The 21,608-nt window shown below is 36.9% G+C and overlaps 1 protein-coding gene across 1 annotated transcript in view; it reads left to right on the plus strand.

Moving 5' to 3' along the window:
* The window catches only part of LOC150080979 (protein grainyhead-like), a 271,124-nt gene that overhangs the window by 238,127 nt on the left and 11,389 nt on the right, over positions 1 to 21,608 (plus strand). The window contains exons 14-15 of the mRNA XM_090380871.1: positions 470 to 552; positions 18,426 to 18,538. Coding sequence (XP_090236997.1) covers positions 470 to 552; positions 18,426 to 18,538 — 196 coding nt within the window. The remainder of the gene's footprint in view (positions 1 to 469; positions 553 to 18,425; positions 18,539 to 21,608) is intronic.

Genomic DNA, 21,608 nt, shown 5'->3' on the forward strand with positions numbered 1-21,608 from the left:
TCCTACCCCGAAATTTCCTTCCTATCCTTCCTATCATTGTATTCCCATAACACTCAATGTATTTATGCTTTTAGTCACCATTAGTGCCTTTCAGCAAAAATATTGCAGCCACTTTTTTTGAATGATTTTCATATAATTTTATCATTTCTTGTTAGTAGAATTTGTTTGGCAAACAGCCATTATTCATTTACATTCCAAACTCTGAACTCACTGAATTTAACATTTCTTCCTTTTCACCCTCTGACATTTTATCATATTTTGTAATTGGGGATTACCATAACAAACACTATGGGATTTGTGCAAAAATTACTATATAATTTTTCTATATAATATGATATATAGCAAAAAAAATTATAGGAGGAGCTATATAATATAAATATAAACATCTTAAGAGATTTCACATCTCTTAAGTTATCAGACACTATTTTGGGAGATAATTCCAAATTGTTTATTTTGTTGTTTTTAACAGAGAGCGTGAAGTTAAGACCAATGGACAAATTGGGGTTCTTCCAGTTAAAAAAATTAAAATTTTTCCATTTCCTGGCGAAAGAGGTAAATTATTTATCATAGCATATTTTATCTTTTTTTTTTTTTTTTTTTGTTCCAAAATGCATTGATACTTGTATATAGTTTAGTACAACTAAATGACTAATCAAACAACCTGTTTAAAAAAAGTAAACATTAACCACAAAACTAGTATGCAAAACATGCTAATGCAACAGTGAAGATTATACGTTAATCTTGACAAGCAGGTAGGTACCCTTTAATTTAATTTTTGTGACAAGCATGATAGAAAAGTGTAGCTAGCTCCTCCCACTTATTGCTTTGATAGGCTGCTGAATGCTGTCTTTCCACTGACTAAAGCCATAAGGTTTGTGTTAGAGTATACAGGGCTGGATTTTAATGTTTGTAGGCCCTAGGCACTTTTATTCTGAAAAATGGGAAAAGAGAAAAAGTAAAATATTTCTTATAATAAATTATACTGTATTAACACATTGACTATGAATTACATCTTTTGATGTAATGCAAGTATGAGCAGTTGATCAGCGCAGCAGTGCATGCACGGGTGCCTCCGTAGCCAGGTGGGAAGGAGCAGCAGTGCGTAGCATACGCGTCTTGATTAGACCGGGGTTCGAGCCCGTCACCACCAAATACGGAGGATGCGGAAAGGTCAAAGGAATGACCACCGCATATCCCGGAGCAATATGGCCTTAGTTGCTAATGCTCCTAAAAAAAAAAAAAAAAAAAGTGCATGCATGCATGTATGAGTGTGTATGACTGTTGTCTCATGCTTTTCTTGTTAAACTGACTTGTTTCGTAGAGAGTTAAACGTGCATTCTGACTTAATGAGATGGACTTAATAATAATTCACATGAACATATTTGAGTTATTATTATTATTATTAATAGACATATGGTGCAAGGAAGCCCGAGGCTTATGCTTAACCAGCCAAAAAAAAATTTCTGAGTTTTCCTGAGAGAGAGAGAGAGAGAGAGAGAGAGAAGTAGAAGGGAATCACCAAGGAAGAGAAGAATGATGATATCCAGCTCAGGACCCTGGGCGTGCCAAGCCTATACTCATTAGATGTGAGCCCCTGGGAGTTATATGTAAAGAAAGCACAGTAGTAAATAGTGGAATAAGTTTGTGGTGTGACATTTAAAAAAAAATAGTGTAAATTTTAAAAGAAGACTGGTGAGCTGTATTTTCAATTTTTCATATTCTGATCCTAGAATAATTGTGTTTGACATGATTTAAAATGTTTGATGGATACATGCAAAAATACGAATCTGGTTATGAAAAAAGAAAAGGCTCTGGATAAAATGAAAAATTAAATGTTGAAATATATAAATGTTCCAAATCACTCCTGCAATAAGCCTACTCTTTCTCAATCTGAAGATTTTGTTGATGGCATTCATAGGCCTCTAGACCTACCGACGAAGAAACAAATAAAGGTCAAGTTGATATAGAATTAGAATCAGACCAGGTAGATTCCGTAGTGTCGACATCAACAACTGATGTAATTGCAAATAAGGATGAATCAGAGCCTGTGAATGACATAAGTACCGAAAAAACATCTGTTACTATTTCACCATCAGATTTCAGTACTGATCCAGCTAAATGGAAAATAAATGCCGATCTCATTCATCATGTTGCCCAAAATGTGCCATCTCAGAAATTAGAATGCAATTTGAAATCAACGTCTAAAAAATTTGGTGAAAGAGTAAGGTATGCAAGAAAAGAATTGTTTTATAGGAAAATGGGAAATGGCAAGGTCATTAAAAGAGACTGGCTAATATTTTCAGAATCTACTGGAAAAGTTTATTGTTATGTGTGTATGTTGTTTAAAGACGGATTTAATGAGATATGTAATCAATTTCAAATTGGATTCGACGACTGGAAAAATGCATATGCAAGAATCATAACGCATGAAAAATCAAAGGAGTATTTCACTTCTATATCTAATCAGTTGGAGAGACAACTTGAGTAGTCGAGACCTGCTAATTTTCGTAAAATCGGACAAATGCTAATAATTTATTGTAATTTTTCCTTGTAGAGGATCTGCGATCTCATTATGGATTTAAAATAAACTTTGTGGATTTTTTGAAAAGGGTAGTATAGACTATTTTTGGAAATTTTAAAGGAATATTAAATTTTCAGAATATTATATCAGTGGATTCCGGTTATTTGGGCCACCGGTTAATTGGGGCAGCCATTTATTTGGGGCAAATCTTAGAAAACAGAACCCAATCGAGAAAATAGCCAGGGTTTACTTCGCTTAATTGGGACAACATGCTGTTTAATCAGGGCAGGAGACTGCAGCACTGGAGATTACCCTATGATTGTCTCCGACTGTACCACGTGGTTCAGTTGGATTTCTGGAGGTCACAATCATAAAACATAGTTTTGCCGATGATAGCACATTGCATTCAATTTTCCATTTTGAGAAACCTTGTCCTGCTCAATCAGCTTCAACTTCTCGAAAATCTGCTACCAATTCCTTAAATGCCGATCTTCAGGTAATTCTCCAGTGGGGCAAAGACAACTTAGTTGATTTCAACCCTTCTAAAACTCAGTCTTGTCTTATATCTCGCAAAAAGGATTCTTCTGCTCCTATGCTTATCTTTAGTGACACTCTAATTTCTAGGCAAAAGGATATATCTCTTTTGGGGATTACCCTGACTTCTAATCTCTCTTGGCACAAGCACATTACAAATATTGCTTCCTCTGCATCTAAAAAACGTGGTTTTCTCTTTCGCTCTCTGTATAAATCGCAAATCCGCCCTGCCATGGAATATTGTTCCCACATCTGGGGTGGTGCCCCCAAAACCTCTCTCAGGCTTCTTGATTCCATTCAGAAGAGGGCAGTTAGGTTAATTAATGATTCATCTCTAACAGAGTCTCTCCACTCGCTGTCTCATAGACGCACTGTTTCTGCGGCATGCCTCTTCTACAGATACTTCCATGGGCACTGTTCTTTTGAATTAGCTTCTATAATTCCCGCTCTCTCTTTCAAAACAGTTCGAACACGTGCCGCTACCAGCCAACATCCATTTACTGTCCAACTTCAAACCCACAGAACCAACTTTTCATCTTCCTCATTTATTCATTCAACTGCCGTTTTCTGGAACAAACTTCCTTCATACGTATTTCCTGAAAATTACAATCTACAGAAGTTCAAGTCCAATGTCATCAAATATCTTCTTTCGTCTTCTCAACCTCCAACCCAAGCACGGTACTAAGTACTATAGGTTCTAATACCTCTCGTGTTTGGGGTTCACATAAAAAAAAAAAAAAAGTCACCTATTTATTGGGCTTTTCTGTTAGCGCAATCAAAAACGGATAGTAAACTCGATCTTATTAAATTTATGATAATACCAACAGCTGGAATTCTATGGGTTATTATGGTGAAATGTGTTTACACTTCCATGAAATCTTCAATCATATAAAAAAAATTAATTTTCAGAATCTTCTCTTCATTCCTATTTTAAAGCTTTTTAGTGTGTGCAATTTGTGTGTGCCATGTTCTTTGTTATTGATTGCTTATCTTTTTATTGTTTTAAATTTTAATCCCCACCAACAAATGTCAGTGAACAGAAATATCAAATAGTTAGTATGTACGCATTAATTATTCCGATTTTCACGCATCATTTAATGTTTAATTGGTAAGGTAATAAAGGGTAAATTTGTGCTTAATATAGCTTTACTTTTATAGCCTGTGGATAATATTCTTCCTATTTTCACTAATTAGAATCGCTGTTTAATAAAATGGGAAGCATTCAAGGAACTAATCTTGGAAGCTACCAGGCTTTACATACCAACCAAGAAATATTGTTCAATGTTCAGGCCTAAATGGTTGTCAGATGAACTAATGAGACATATGACAGAGAAGAAAAATGCATAGGATACATACAAATTAATGGGTGACATGGAAGCCTATGATAGATATAAGTTGGTCTGTAACCAAGTCACAAAGGAGATTAGGCAGGCAAAGGCAGATTATGAGAAATCCTTGGCAAAGGATGCAAAAAAAAACAGAAAAGAGTTCTTTACCTATTTAAACTCAAGAAGGAAAGGGATGAATCAGATTGGTCCACTGGATGTTGATGGTTCAACAGTTGAGGATCCTGCTCAGGTGGCTAACAATCTAAACAAGTATTTTGCATCTACTTCACACATGAGGTGTTATTCAGGAAGGGGAATGTCGTAGGTGAAGTAAACATTGGCAGTGAGCTAGATGATTTTCTAATAACTGAGAGGAAAGTGGAGGAGAAATTGTTGAGGATAAACATAAAAAAGGCACCCGGGGTGGATGGGATCTATCCAGTTATATTAAAGGAGGCAGCAAAGGAAGTAAGCAAACCCCTAGCCATAATTATGAGAGCTTCTTTGGACTCAGGAGAGGTACCCATAGACTGGAGATGTGCAAATGTAACCCCAATTCACAAAGGAGGATCAAAGGCTGACACAAGTAATTATAGACCTGTTAGTTTAACTTCAGTTCCAGGAAAATTAATGGAGGCACTGGTTAAAGAAGCACTGCAGGATCATCTAGACAAGAATTCAGTTATAGCTCAGACACAGTGGTTTTGTTAAGGGCAGGTCTTGTCTGAGCAATTTGATTGGATACTATGATGTAGTCACAAAAGAACTGGATGCAGGGAATAACTTTGATATTATATATTTGGATCTTAGAAAGGCTTTTGATACTGTTGCGCATGGAAGACTGCTGCACAAATTGGAGCAGTGTGGCATTGGAGGCAAATTGCTGCTATGGATAAAGGGATGGTTGAGTGGCAGAAGACAGAGTGGTAATCATTGGACACTGCTCAACGTGGACTAATGTTATTAGTGGAGTTCCTCAGGGTTCAGTGTTGGGTCAATTGTTGTTTTCTGTATTTATAAATGATATTGATGATGGTATATCAAGCTTAATGTCCAAGTTTGCAGATGATACAAAGGTTGGCAGGGTTGTTAAGGACACTACTGACGCTATGCTGCTGCAACAGGATCTGGAAAGGTTGAACAGATGGGCTGAGAGGTGGCAAATGAAGTTTAACATTGACAAATGTAAAGTACTACATATGGGAAACAGTAACCCCAGAGCAACGTATCAACTCTGCGGTACTACTCTGACAGTGGTGGAGAATGAAAAGGACCTGGGGGTAATTATGCAGGCAGATATGAAGTTCTCTGAGCAGTGCAGACGAGCTGCAAGAGTAGCTCATGGTATCTTGTCAATGATATACAGGAATTTTTCTAGCAGGGATAGGGATGTGATTATTCCCTTGTATAAGGCATTGGTCAGGCCACACCTAGAGTACTGTATACAGGTCTGGAGGCCTCATTTCAAGAAGGATGTAAATCTGCTGGAACGAGTACAGAGAAGGGCAACAAGATTAGTGAATGGAACAAAGGGTTGCTCTTACGAAGAAAGGCTTAAGTTTTGCAAATTACAGAGTCTGGAGACTAGGCATCGGCGAGGTGATCTGATAGAGGTGTATAAGGCCTTGAATGGCTTGAGCATGCTCAATGCCGATGGGATTCTTCCTCTTGCTCAGAATAATCACCTGAGAGGGCATAAATTCAAATTGAGGAAGGACGGATGTCGGATAGATGTGCGAAAATTTGCCTTTAGCCAGCGGGCAGTTGGTTTGTGGAATAGACTTCCATCACTTGTTGTTGAAGTTGATAGCTTAAACAAATTTAAGGCTCAGCTGGACAGGTATTTCGAACAAACGGAGGGATGAAATGGGAGTAGTGGTTGTGTTTTTTTTTTTTTTTTTTTTTTTTTTTGGCTGATGCTGAATAAGCTTGCTTTCTTGCATCATATGCCTCTACTAATGAAAAAAAAAAAAAAAAAAAAAAAAATTCAATTCAGAAATGTGATCACAATGGCCAGCGATTACTGGTCATTGTGATCATGTATAGGTCATTGTGATCACATACGGTGCTTTACTATGGTGAGTCCATCATAACGTGATTTGATTCTACAGTGACCAATTGTAAAGCGGGGGTCCATTGTATTTTTAACTATTTTCGTGAAACTTCGGATAATTGGGGCAGCTGCTTAATCGGGCAAAAATGCACTAGTCCTGATGTGTCCCAAATAACTGGAATTGACTGTATTTTATTTTAAGGCAGAAGAATACTCTTACATAGGTTTTCTTCAGGGACGGCTGCATCCGGGAGAGGTGTAATTCAGAAGATATTGAAATTGCAATTATATGGAAGGAGGACGAAGGAAAAAGCCAGAAAAAAAAGGCCTGAAGTTTTAAGAAGAGTAGTTGAGGTAGCAAAATTTTTGGCAGAAAGAGGTATAGCTTTTCGTGGTGATAATGAGCAATACAATAATCCTAACAATGGCAACTTCCTTGGGTGTGGCTGAGCCTTATACACTCAGTCAGATTTTATCAGACAATGACCTTGTGTCTGCTGTTTTTAGCTTTTTAAAATCAGTAAACCTTTTTACTCATATTTAAAATTGAATTGTCATTCCTTTGTTGATACATTTTTTACTTTTATACCTTTTATATCTCGACATGGTGGCCTAACTAATTAGGTCACTGAATGTTTTAACTTTTTATATATGACCCGTATTTAACACATTATAGCCTTAGTTGAAATTAATTCATTATATATCAAAAAATGGCGAAGTACATGAGCGTTTCTTGATGTTTGTTCACATTGAAAAGCATGATGCAAAATATCTTTTTGACATAGCAGCATCTGTTCTTGATAAACTTGAAATAGATGTAGCAAATTGCAAGTGTCAGTCATATGACAACGCTACTAATACGAGTGGGATGTATTCTAGAGTCTAAGCCAGATTCAAGGAAGTCAACAATGTGCTTCACACAGTCGTAATTTAGTATGGACCACATCCGCAGAAAGCTGTTTGGCTGCCGTTAATTTTTTCATCATTTTACAGTCGCTCTACATGTAAAAATACATGTGAGGCTGCAAAGTCGTTCCTTGCAGCCTCACCACAAAGATGGTCTAAATTGAGTACAGTGGAGAATACAATCTTGGTCAAAAATCTATCAGACATGAAATGGTCATCATGGTCATTACGATGCTGTGAGATCATTGAAAAAGAAAGTTACAGTAAAATTCGTGCAGCACTCATCGATATATCAGAATGCGAAGAACAAAAACCGACAGTGGTTCATGAAGCAAAAGCTTTAATAAATAAACTGAACAGGTTAGAAATAACATTAATGACTGTCATTTAGGAAGATCTAAAAAACACAGATAGAATGACTAAAGCAATTCTAGAACATGGAATTGAGTTATGCGTAATTGTGAAATTATATGATGCTCTTCTGGGTTATTTGATTGATATTCGAGACAAAGACAAATTTGATGATTTTGAAAAAATGGCAAAAGAATTTATTTGTTCCAAATTCTGATTACAGTCAATATGAAGATTGAAAGCAGAAAAGGAGGAGACCACTTGAAGAAACACCAGAGGAATTCGTACCAGCAAACTAAGTACAAAAGATATATTCCGAATTCAAATTTTTTTATCGTATTGTAGACATACTAGTCACAGAAATGACAAAGGCATACAGTACATTGCATGATACCTTCAGTTTTCTTATAGATAAATCTATGTCAACAGAAGAAATTCGATCCAAAGCCGCAGCATTAATCAACACCTACTCATCTGACTTAGAAGTAGACTTCGTTGATGAATTCCTGTTGTTTTCGGCACTATACAAGGACAAAACATCTGTGACAGAATCAATAAAGGCACAAATAAAAGATAAACTGACTACATGTACAGTACTAGTTTCCCAAATGTACACAACTGTAAGAATTTATCTATCCATAATTGGATCGAATGCTGAAGGAGAGCACTCATTTTCGAAACTTAAGCAGATCAAGAACTGTATACACTTAATTATGAGCCAAGATCATTTATCATCATTGCCACTTCTACGTATAGAGAACAATATTACTCGCCATATGGACTTCGAGGATGTTATTAAAGATTTTGCCATGAGAAGCCGAAGCAAGAAACTTTTGTAATCTTAAGAAATGTTACAAATAATCCAGATATTGATGATATTGTAGATTTTATTTCTTTTTAATTTCAAGTATAATGTTGAAGTTTTATAGTTGCATTATTTTTAAGTCTGAAAACCTTTCCCTCCCAATTTTTTTACCTTTTTTTTCCCTTCCTTCGTAGGCCTAAAACTATCATAGGCCCTAAGCACAGTGCCTACAGTACCTAATGGAAAATCCGGCCCTGAGAGTGTATGGAAACATAGGGTACCCTTTTCTAAAGATGCAAATGAATGCAGATAGAGTGAAAGCTGTCTTGGTGCTGGTTTAAAATCTGGAAACGAGTCCCCCCCCCCAGTGCTGGTTTAAAATCAGGAAATGGGTTTCTCCCACCTTGGCACTGATTTTAAAGCAGAAAACAATTTCAAACCAGCACTCAGTGGGAGGGGAAGAAGACTCATTTCTTGATTTTAAACCAGCACTGAGGGGGGGGGCCGTGTTTCCAGATTTTAAATGAGCACTGAGGGTGGGAGGAAACTTGTTTTCTGATTTTAAACCAGCACCAAGGAGGAGAAACTTGTTTTTCAATGTTAAATCAGTGCCAAGACAGCATTCACTCTCTGCATTCATTTGCATCTTTAGAAAAGAGTACCGCCGTGTTTCTATATATCCTAACACAGACTGACCAAGGTGCAGTCTAGAGTGTAGAAAATGTTACCTGTATTCTCCCTTGATTGCTTGCTGCTGAGATCCAAAGAAAAGCACTGACATTGTGGCATAGATGTTACGTGGCTAGCTTGCAAGATGCAGTGTAGTCTGTTCTCTTGGCATACATATCGTGTGACAGTCAAGTGATGTGTGAGTTGCAGCTACACTTGCCAAGCAGCCTGTTAGAGCAATAAATAGGAAGAGCTACACTTGTCTATCATTGCTTGTTGCAAAGATCCATGGAAGGGGGTACCTGCATGTAAAGATTAACCAGATTATAATACTTGGCAAGGTGTGATTCTATTACAGGGGACCCTCATTATCCGAGGATAATTGGTTCCAGAATATTCCACTTAAAACAGGGACCAATTTTCACAATGTTTAATATTTAAATAAAACTAAATGCAACTAGGCATAATATTTTAAGAGTTTAAGATTCTATATCTGTATAATATCAGTGTAGATACATCATAGACAACTCTTAAAGAAAAACTATGATAATAGTGTGAAAAGCATAATTTCATCTGTATCTCATATTGTGTTCATCCTTCACAACGAGTTACCCATGTATTGAATAAGTAACGCTTCACTAATAGAGAAGACTATTGTTGCTTATTCTCAGTGTGCGCCACCAACCAGACGGCACCGTTTCAAAGCTAGTTGGCTTTTCATCGGTGGGTGGCCAGGTACTCTGGTATTGCAAGTGATGTGTTACTTATTCGAGGTAGTGCAATACATGGGCAGCTCATTGTGAAAGATGAGTAGATATGGTGTATCTACACCAATATTATATAGTAATGGTTATTATGTACTTTTACATAGTGAAAAATGGATGGAGGAACTGAAAAATGGGAAAATTGTTTTATTAGGTTATAAAAGAAGGTCGTTCTCACAAAAAAAAAAAAAAAATTCAAGTGCTTAGTCAATTTTCTCAAGGGAAAAAAGCTGTAATTCTTTAATTTTCAAATCCTCATAACTGCGGGGACTCAGATATCAGGGACCTACCCTGTACTTGAGTACCAAACCTAATGTACAAAATAAAATGAAATTATAAAAAAAGAACAGTTATCAGTGACTCCGAACTCTAGCAATGCAAACACGATTCTCTAAGGAGATGCATACTCACCAAAGGGAGAGTATCACATTCATCCTGATATGTAACACCCCAATGCTCTCATGCCAAGTATACTTAGGTAGCAGAATTGCACCTTGCTAGATATAACCTTATTGTTACATTAGTATGTTATGCTAGTTTTGTGATTCAATAATGTTTATTTCTTTAAAAAATTCTCACAGACATATCTTTTTGATTGTGTCTTTGTAATTAAAACTAAGTGGCCTTAGTTTTTTAGTTGTCTGTATATGTTTTCTCTTTTTTAAGTGTATTTTTTTGCTACTGATGAAAAACACTTTTCACAGTAATTTGGGGATATACACTGTCCAGTCAAAACATGACCATCTACCTAACTGTAGGTATGTCCTCCTCCTTGCTACCAGTGCTATCACCACATGGTGAGGCATGGACTCTATAAGGTCTCTGAATGTTGGGAAGTATATTGCACCATGTCACCAGGACCGTGTCCCATAGATCTGCAATAGCCTGTGGTGAAGAATTCAAATACCAGATCCATCAATCCACATAATCCCAAAGATGTTCTATGGGATTCATATTCAGCGAATTCAGTGGCCAAGGTAGCACCTAGAAGTCACTTTGATGTTTGCAGAGTTACTGTTGAACAATATCAGCAGTGTGACAGGGAGCACTATCCTGCTGTGCCTTCTGGGAGGATAGTTGCTGTGAAGGGATGTAACTGATTAGCCACAATGGGATGATCCTTATCCACAGTTTTTTGCTGTGCCCTCCACCTACCATCCACATGGCATAACAGGAAAAAAATGTGATTCATTGGAAAAGGCAACTTTTTTCAGTCATCAATGGTCCAGTGACACTGTTCAGATGCAGACTTTAGGTGTATTGGCTATGGATGGCTGTTGGCATGGGTACCTTGACTGTGTGCCTTCTCCTCTAAACCCATACATAAGGGGGTTTAATTGGATCGTGGTCTTGGAAACACTTCTGGTCATCACCTAGTTAAAGTCCATAGTCAGCCATTCACTGTTTTCTGTCTGTTGCTCACACAAGGCAGGACAACCTACATTCACCCCATCATTGAAGTATGAGTGCCTGCCATTAGCCTGGTGACTTCTGTTCTCTCTCTCTCTCAACTGCCCATCCATTCTACACACTACAACCCCTTACAATATACTTCTGTTGACATATTTATGGCACCTTTAGGCAGGAAACACTACACAGAATGCAACTAAAGGCCCGAGACCTGTACAAGCCCTTATTTATATACAATACCCACACAAAATTGCTAATAACATGTTTGTACAAATATGGCAGACAGAATATACATGAATTACAAATATAAATTCAAATACCCTATTCTGTGTTCTGTCTTATAGGGCAGGGACCATCCTGAGGTACTCGTCTTAAAAAATCCCTATTTGATTAACCCCAAATTCAAAAAAAGTCCAACCCTCCTCTTTTCAGCTCCTGACATCTACCTGCTGGTCCCCATGAAAACATTTGGCATTCTGGGCTGGCTGGTAGAGAAATTATTGGGAAGTCATACATGTGTGGATAGCTTGTTTGTGAGGGGGTTTGCTGGGTTGGGGAAGGGCCTTACCTCTGATAAACTCCAGTGTATAGCTGTACTCATTAACCTTAGCTTGCACAGAAAAAAAAAAAAAAACTGATATGACAACACACACATTTTTTTTGTGTGTGTTGTCATATTCAGAGTGCAGTCATGAGTGTAAAAAAAAATTACCATTTTCTGGCTAAGATCTGTATCAGTAGAATGCATGAGTTGGCAATGCGTTTAAACTTTGCAGTGGCCATGTGATACGTTAAAAAAAAAGTTTCATAAAACATGTGGTGTTCTTTTCATGTGCTATGTTTGGTCCATGTGTGAGAGAGAATGAGTGATAGATTAATGATGGGTGAATGCCAGATGCGTTTCATTTCTAAATTTCGCACACCTTAATGTGTCTGTAATGAAAAAAAAAAAAAAAAAATTGTCTCAGTTGCACGTATATATGACAGGCTGGAGAGTGGATATGTTGTGTTCTTGTGGTAGACAGTGACCCCCCCCCTTCTCCGACTGCAGTAAGAAGGCAATCTGCCATACCTACATGCAGACAAGACACTTACTTTTTTTTAAAATTAAAGACGGATGCTGACACTGGTTTCAGCTGGTTTGGCCAGTGTGGGATATCACACCTGACTGAGCACCCATTCTTTCTAGGAGTTGCCCCTTACAAAAATACATGTTTGCATGTCACTTCAACTTCTAATTCCTGGTGTAAGTCTTTCTACCATCCATCCTCTGTGCCTTCACCTGTTATTCATAACTCCAACTGCCTCCCCTGCGCTCCCTTTAAAAAAAAAAAAAAAAAAAATTTTTTTTAAGGGCCTTCCCTGGTAAGTTCAGGCAAATCCAGGGTTTGCCTAACCAGAGAACTTGATCCTTACTACTTGGCCTTGCTCCCCATGCCTAGTACAGTAACTAGGGGTCAGTGGTGTTCCATGGGCCCCCTAGGCCAAGAGTCCAGATGAACGACATTACACTACACTACATAATCCACGTATCACTCACATTATCTGGCCTTTACAGGGTTCTGTGTTCAACACAAGAGAACTGATCACAGAGTTGTGGGGAATCACTGGTGCTGCTTGACACCAAACACTATGTACTATACCCTTCCACTCTTGGAACACCCTAAGCTCTGTGAACAGCCCACAAGATTCACAGTTTCTGTGATACAGCTACCTTTCAACCAGTACCTGACAATCATCCCTTTTTTTGAAGTCTGTCAGATCACAACCCTTGCCCAGTCAAGCACTTCATATAGACCATATGCCACAAACTTGCAGTATCACATTTACCAGTTCTCACTGTGACACATGTGCCACCAGGTAGAGAGGAACAGCCAACTGGCAAAATACAGGGTGATCATAATTTTTTGACTGGACAGCGTATAATAACTATGTCCCCAAAGCCTACAGTTTGAAGGTCGTCATCTCCCCTCTTGGGGAGATGACTGAAAAACATAGCAGACCTCCAAGAATGTTGATGCCATTTAGGTTGAAGATAACCCCAGGCATAAAAAATATATTTAAAATTTAAACTCTGAATTGCAAAATTTTAAAAATTATTTAAGTTTTAAACAGTTCTGACACTTTTTAGTTCAAAGTATCCAAAATTGTTTAATCCAACTATTTAAACTTTAAATTGTTTTATACTGGAAAATACAAACACAGCAGTGACAACTTACCCATATTAATGTGAAGTCGAGCATTGTCTGGCTGATAAAAGTTTGTGATTGGTTTGATGGTAGAAAGTTGAATCATAAAATTTTATTTAACAGATAACTTATATAAACTGTATACAAACACAATATTTCACATGTATAGAAGTCTTTAGAAAGCTACCTACCTTCACATCTAAGTTGTAGAAAATTGCATTGAAATCTTAAGTGATAGTATTATAGTATTGTGCATAGTATTATGTATTATAGTTCACAGGTCATTTTTACATGTACTTGGCAATCATTTCTTATAAATAACCAAAAATTTCCCAGATTTCTGTATAATATAGAAATCATTTGTTTGGACGTTTGTTCATTGGAAAATTAATTGCAGGAAACCTTCACAAGACTTTCTTCTAATGATGTAAAATCTTGAATTCTGCTAATATTAACATTAAATAGATCCCTAATGCAGTTTTTATTTGAATCAGCACATAATTGCAAAAGCTGATTTTCAAAGCTTGCCAGTATCAGATAAAAATATTATAAGGAATTATATATTCAGTTTGAATATATATAATTAGGCTGCAACTCAGTATATTAATAATTGCTTTATTTTTGTTTGCCACTTGCAATACAGTTACTGTTACTTCTTTCAGGTTTAAATTTTGCACATTAAGATTATTGTAACAACTTGTCATAGGTAGCCAATTTTTTGAAATGCTTCCTCAGTGGAAATGGCATATTCATGAAAAAATATGTATTTCTTCTCACAGACAGAGCTTATATCAACACATTTTTTGACAAAGATTTTCAAATATTTTAATGAGGTCATTTCATTATTTATTTATTTATTATTATTATTATTTTTATTTATTATTATTTTTTTTTTTCAGCTATTGCAACAAAGCTTGTGGCTCTCTTGCATATCTCTTTGGTAGATTTTCTGATTGTTTTGGCTTGGCTGAATCAAGTGATCTCTGGGCTGGAGACATTTAACCATTTTTAAAGCAACCAGCAACTGTAAAATGTGTATGCAGAAATGGTAGATATAATATCCCAAAAATATGCAACAAATCTTGTATATTTTCCTCTGCACTTGTTTCATCTGTACTGATTCTTATACAAGTTGATCATTCAAGTTCAATTTGGTGCAATAAAATCATTCAAAGTATTAAATGCAGCTTTGCCTTGAAGATTTCAGTGATCAAACACATTTCTTAGGAAAGTTTACATATTTGTTTTTTACTTATGCTCCTACCCACCTCACTTATTACTACCAAACTTGCATTATATTGCCAGTCGTGTCTGCATCATACTGCTACCACATGTATTATACTGCTGCCCCCCCCCCACTGCTATCTTGCTAACTACTACTAATGTTACTTGCAACATACTGGCAATGTACTATCCTTGTTTTTATCTGCTTGGCCACTGGTGCCATTGCTCCTGCCTCCATGAGCTGGAATTAGGGGAGAGTCATCGTCAACTCCCCCAGAGCTAATGGAACTGCAGCGGAAACTAACATGTCCATTGATAGAGCTTACAGGCCCAGATTTTTCTCATGGAGTATGACTCCAGTCATCTAAAGAGACTACAGAGAGAAATATAGAACCACAAGATGCCAGCCTTTCTGTTAATGTATACTCTATCTACTCAACTTTTGATACACTATCACCCTTTTTTAATACAGAAATGTGTAGAGAATCTGTTGCTGGATCACTGAAAATGATTAAATGACTCCAGTCTAGAGACCTCCTGATTGAAATAGCCAAACCAAAACAATCAGAAAATCTATTAAAAACGAGTTTTGTATTATGCGGTAAGGAGGCCACCTTGCACACTATATATATAGTGCAAGGTGGCAACAGGATTTTGCTGTAGCAGCCAAACAAAAAAAAAAAAAAAAACAATAAATAAGAAAAAATGTAAATAATATAATAATAAAAATATTAAACAATAAAAAAACAAAAATAGTAAAAGTAATATTAAAAATAAAATACATATATTAAAATAAACTAACTGCCTATGTGGTTTCTTCTTCATGTGGTTACGTAATGAGTCAGCTTACCTTTGAATTTATCCAAGTTGTCAGTCTCAACTACCCATTGAAGTAACTTATTCCAGTGATTTAACAACTGTCTGAAACAGAACAAAATAATCAAGTGCAAACTGCTCTGGAATCCCGGATTAGGGAGATTCCGTTGTCAGTAAAATGGATAAAATTTTTTGTGATAAGGATAGGTGGAGCAGAGTGTGTCTGACAGGAGCAATAATTAATGATGTCACCACAAACTGTCAGATTTTAAAGGAGGGAGGATAAAAACAGCATTATTATTCATGTGGGAACTAATGATAGTAAGCACATATGAAGTGATGATTTTTTTTGAAAAATATAGGACCATGCTGAAAAATTTCCATGAGTTAGGTCAGAATGTGTGTGCGCCTGCAATTCTGCCCATGCATGATAGGAGGGACTGTATGCTGAAAGCCTTATGGTTTACCCACACTTGTAGGTAGAAGGAATCTGTTTTTTAGAGATGTGCACTTGAACAAAGGTGGCACAAAGGTTATTGTTATTGGTATTTGGTTTTTAGCAGCATTAGCAACTAAGGCCACATTGCTCCGGGGATATGCGGTGGTCATTCCCTGACCTTTCCGCATCCTCCGTATTTGGTGGTCATGGGCTCGAATCCCAGTCTAATCAAGAAGCGTGTGCTACGCACTGCTGCTCCTGCCCACCTGGCTACAGAGGTGCCAGGAACAAAGATACTTGCCAGTATCACTAAGGATACCTTAAGGGTTGGGGGATAGGGGATATATATAGATGCAAGTAACACTTGCACACATCTCAAGAATTTTTGCTGGTTGCCACAACAGCTGATATTGGCAAGATATTTGGAGGGTAGTGATATTTCAAATGAGCAGGAAGCTCATGCTAGGAAAACAAGCTTAAATAAATACAAGGGGTGTGTCAGGGTAATAAATTATAAAGACCACTTAGTCCTAACTGTGTATACAGTAATATCAGGAGTAATTTCAATAAAATGAGTGAATTTGAACTCCTGATTAGGACTAGTGCATCATTCCCCAATAATGAGTAGGGAATGATGAGTTTCACTATGGTATGTATAGTGCATTTAGGAAGGACAGACAGGGAAGATAGAAGGGGTGGTGGAGTTATGCTTCTTATCAAAAGCAGCCTGTGCATGACAAAAGCTGTCCCAGAAGTTGCAGATGCTAGTACAAAATCTGTGATATGAGTTAGCTGGGAGCAAAGGTATAATGAAAATAGGAGTAATCTACAGATCACATTCACAATGGGGAATAAAATTTTAAAGCACTGGTGAAAAAGAAAATTCTAGACCTGATTATTTCCCACGAACCAGATGACATTGTAGGGCCAACAGTTACGGGGAACCATTAACTGGGAGTGATCGTGGAGTTGGATGATGCGGAGAGAGGTAGCAGTTGTTAAAGGAAAAGCAATGGGTTTCAATTTCAGGAGAAGAGATTATGAAAATTTAAGGTGCTTTATGGTCTCTGTCAACTGGGTAGATAACTCACAGTATGTGAATGCATTGGAATTACAGTATGACTTTAAAGCAATATTCACAGAAGCCTTGAAAGTATATATGTCATTCAGAAAATATAGCAAAGAGGGGATTCCAAGATGGATGGATAATGAAATAGCCATTTTAATAGAGCAGTAACAGATTGCATGGAAAAGTTCCAGAGCAATAAAAAATATTGAAGTCTATAACAGCTACAATACCATAGAAGAGGTTAGGTTGGCAAAGGCAGATTATGAGAAAATTCTGGCTGAGCAAAGAATAGGAACAAGGAGTTTTTCTCATGCATGAATACTAAGAAGATGAAAGTGAATCAGATCAGGTCCTTGCATAATGGATGTAGGAAAGTTATAGATAACACTGTTGATGTTGCAAATGAATTGAACAGGTATTTTGCATCAATATTTATGCAAAAAAGACTCTTCATAGTCAGGGAAAACCGTGTGAGTGAAGCTGGAAAGCATGAAATTAGCAATATTGAAATTTCAGAAGATTATTTATTGGAAAAACTTTTGAGCCCAAAGGCTATTTATTGATTCATTACATTTTCATCCATTGAAACCATTTCAGTTGGTTTCTAAACCAATTTAACATAGTTAAATTGGTTTAGAAACCAAATAACCTGCAGTTTTCTCAAGTATTTGGATGTTAATAGCACAAATAGTATATATATATATATATTTATTTTTATTTATATATGACTGAAAATTCTAAATGAAAAAAAAAATTTTTTTAAATATATAGCTAGTCCTGAAAGAAAGTATATAAATAATAAGTGACATTAGCATATTTTTCCATTGTTGACAGCTTTAAAATTAACAAGGCATTAACAAACTGTGATAACTTAGTCTTAATTTCGATGTTTTCAAAAAAAAAATTTTCGAACTGAGATATGAACCAAATCACATACAATGAAGTAAACTACGTTACATTATAATATAGCAGTTTTGGTATACTTCAAAAGAGATTGACCAATATCAAAATTATTTGTGCAACCAATATCTTTATCTAAAAATATATCTTGTCAGCCGTTGGTTAAATTGATGGTTTATATTCAGATTTTTTCATTTAAAATAATTAAATGCTGCATTTTAATTTTATGGATCAAAATTGTCTACATTTTCAAGAGATATCAGTTACTGAATTTTTAAAAAATATTTCTCTCTAAAAAGATTTGTGTAATTGAAGGGAAGAATACATGAGTTGATCTTTTGTATGAAAATTAGTAGTAATATTGACTGTCATTATTAGAGTTTTTATGTCGGGAAAGCTTTGTTTTTTTTTATATGTAAAAATGGTAAAATAAATTTGATGTCATAGAACTAACAGTCTCCTATTGGGACCCAGTGCTGTTATATGCAAAACGAGCCGATGAGGATGTCTTTTATCCACTCCACTTGATCCCGCCTTCTGTAGCTGGCCTTATAAAAGCAGTAAGTTATAAATTTATTTTTAGTATTAAAAGAGTAATATTTAATTTGATACATTCTGGTTGCTTTTAAACAACTTAATTTTTTTTTTTTTTTTTGAAACTAAGTATTTATAATTCAAATACTATGATGAGGATGTTATTGGTTGAAATAGTTTGTTATTTGGAAAGTTTGCGATTCTTATCCCACACAAACACAAACAAAGAGCTCATCATGTGAAGTATTATCAAAAAATTGTGGACTCCCTCTACCATGAGTCTGGAAGCGTATGCTGATGATGGGAGTGGAGTCCTGCAGCAAGACAGTCATAGTGCATACCTTTCTAAGCAGTTTGGCACTAGCCCTGCTCAGAAAGGTATTTGGCACTGCTCCTCTAACTTGCTCCCATATTATTTTATGTAGCCCAGAATAATATTGCATTGAGTACCCTTTATGATTTATACATTTTAGTTGCATGGTGAATATGAAAGAATGAGTTTGTATTAAGTTCTGTTTATGAGTACAAACTTAGAAAAACACTCTTTGTCAGTTATAGTTTGATGATTGCCAAAGAAGGAAGTGTCAATTTTACATTTATGTCCTAATGCATTTTTGTCTCATTCATCTATGATGCTACTAAAACACTGGCTCAAATCGATAAAATGCCTTTATTAAACAAAAATACACATACTGACTATATAAACTGTATATTAAAATAATAATAAAATAAAATAAAATGGTATATAACAAGAATAAAATGCGATAAAATATAAAATTAAAACCACTAAAAAGATGTTTAAAATAACTAAAACCACTAAAACAGGAGCTTTCAGCAGTAGCAGCAGCAGCTGCCTTCATCGGCAATAATGGTTGCAGGTTATCTGACAATCTATATATGTACACATATGCCCCAGCAGGTCCACAACATGAACTATGGCACTTGTGCATGGTCCACTTCTCGTGCGTTGGAACTGGAAATGGAACAAACCACTCTAAACTGTTCATCTCTCCTTAGGATAAGGGCTTCAAAGAGTGGATGAATGCAACAACCCTTATCCCTATTAAGACTATAGCATCCAGACGAACATATCCTAGCTATTTCCAGTTCCAAAAGCCATGCGTGGATTCTTTAGCTGTAATGCCATGCCCAGTTCTCCAGGCATGTTCAGCTATGGCTGAACCCACATAATTGGCTGTCTTGAAGGCCCTGTTGTGTTCCTTTAAGCGATCACGCAGCCTATGTTTCATTTCCCCCACATAACACTCCCCACAATCAGGACGTGGCAGCTGCACACAGCATATCTTACACGAATGTAAAATATGGGAAATGGGTTCTGAAATGCCCAGATAGTATGGAATGTATGCAATGGCAACAGGTGTAAAATCATCCCTGCGACTCTACTCATATCTCTTAAACACCCCTCAATAATGCTCTGGACAACTGCATGTTACTAGGCGTTACTAGGTCAGCTTACGGCTGACCTAGTAACGGTTAGAGCACATGACTTTTGGAACCGGAAATGGCTAGAGAGTTTAAGGATATGTTCATCTGGATGCTATAGCCTTAATATCATGGGAGACTTTTTCTTTTTTTTTTTTATGTGAACCCCAAACACGAGAGGTGTTAGAGCCTATACTACTTAGTACCGTGCTTGGGTTGGAGGTTGAGAAGACGAAAGAACATGTTTGTTGACATTGGACTTGAACTTCTGTAGATTGTAATTTTCAGGAAATACGTATGAAGGAAGGTTGTTCCAGAAAACGGCAGTTGAATGAATAAATGAGGAAGATGAAAAGTTGGTTCTGTGGGTTTGAAGTTGGACAGTAAATGGATGCTGGCTGGTGGCGGCACATGTTTGGACTGTTTTGAAAGAAAGAACGGGAATTATAGAAGCCAATTCAGAAGAACAGTGCCCATGGAAGTATCTGTAGAAGAGGCATGCAGCAGAAACAGTACGTCTATGAGAAAGCGAGTGGAGAGACTCTGTTAGAGATGAATCATTAATTAACCTAACTGCCCTCTTCTGAAAAGAAGCCTGAGAGAGGTTTTGGGGGCACCACCCCAGTTGTGGGAACAATATTCCATGGCAGGGTGGATTTGCGATTTATACAGTGAGCAGCTGTTTGGAAGAAAAGTAACGCCGAGAGCGAAAGAGAAAACCAAGTTTTTTAGATGCAGAGGAAGCAATATTTGTAATGTGCTTGTGCCAAGAGAGATTAGAAGTCAGGGTAATCCCCAAAAGAGATATATCATTTTGCCTAGAAATCGGAGTGTCACTAAAGATAAGCATAGGAGCAGAAGAATCCTTTTTGCGAGATATAAGACAAGACTGAGTTTTAGAAGGGTTGAAATCAACTAATCTTTGTCCCACTGGAGAATTACCTGAAGATCGGCATTTAAGGAATTGGTAGCAGATTTTCGACAAGTTGAAGCTGATTGAACAGGACAAGGTTTCTCAAAATGGAAAGTGGAATGCAATGTGCCATCATCGGCAAAACTATGGATAGGATTTCCAGTCAATGGAAGAAGGTCATTAATATACAAGAGGAAAAGAGTGGGGGAAAGAACTGAACCTTGGGGGACACTGGCATTAGTGGAGAAGTTAGAAGACAGAGAGCCATCTACCATCACCCTCAGTGAGCGATCGGAGAGAAAACTGGATAACCAATTACTAAAAACAGTTGGAAAACCATAAGATGGAAGCTTGTTTAGAAGACCTTTATGCCAAACATGATCAAAAGCCTTTGAGACGTCAAGAGCAACTACTTGTGTTTCACCGCACCTTTCCATTGAATTAGTCCACGAATGGGTAACATAAGCCAGAATATCACCAGTGGATCGACACTGACGGAATCCATACTGGCGATCCTTGATCAGACGGAAGGTTCCGTCTGATCAATGCCAGAATCAGCAAAGGAAAAGTATTTGAAATTGTGGGTGATTTTGGATTGGGTTTATGATATGAGCAAGGAGATCCACTCATACAGTTCTGCCAAGAGGAGAACATGATAATAGCAAACTCATGGTTTAAACTTCCCACCGGACGGCTCTATACTTGGAAATCCCCCCCCCCCCCCCAAGACAAACCAGAGA

This window comes from Mastigoproctus giganteus, chromosome 9 (assembly GCF_048544385.1).
Source record: "Mastigoproctus giganteus isolate SK-2022 chromosome 9, ASM4854438v1, whole genome shotgun sequence".
Lineage (NCBI taxonomy): Eukaryota > Metazoa > Arthropoda > Arachnida > Uropygi > Thelyphonidae > Mastigoproctus > Mastigoproctus giganteus.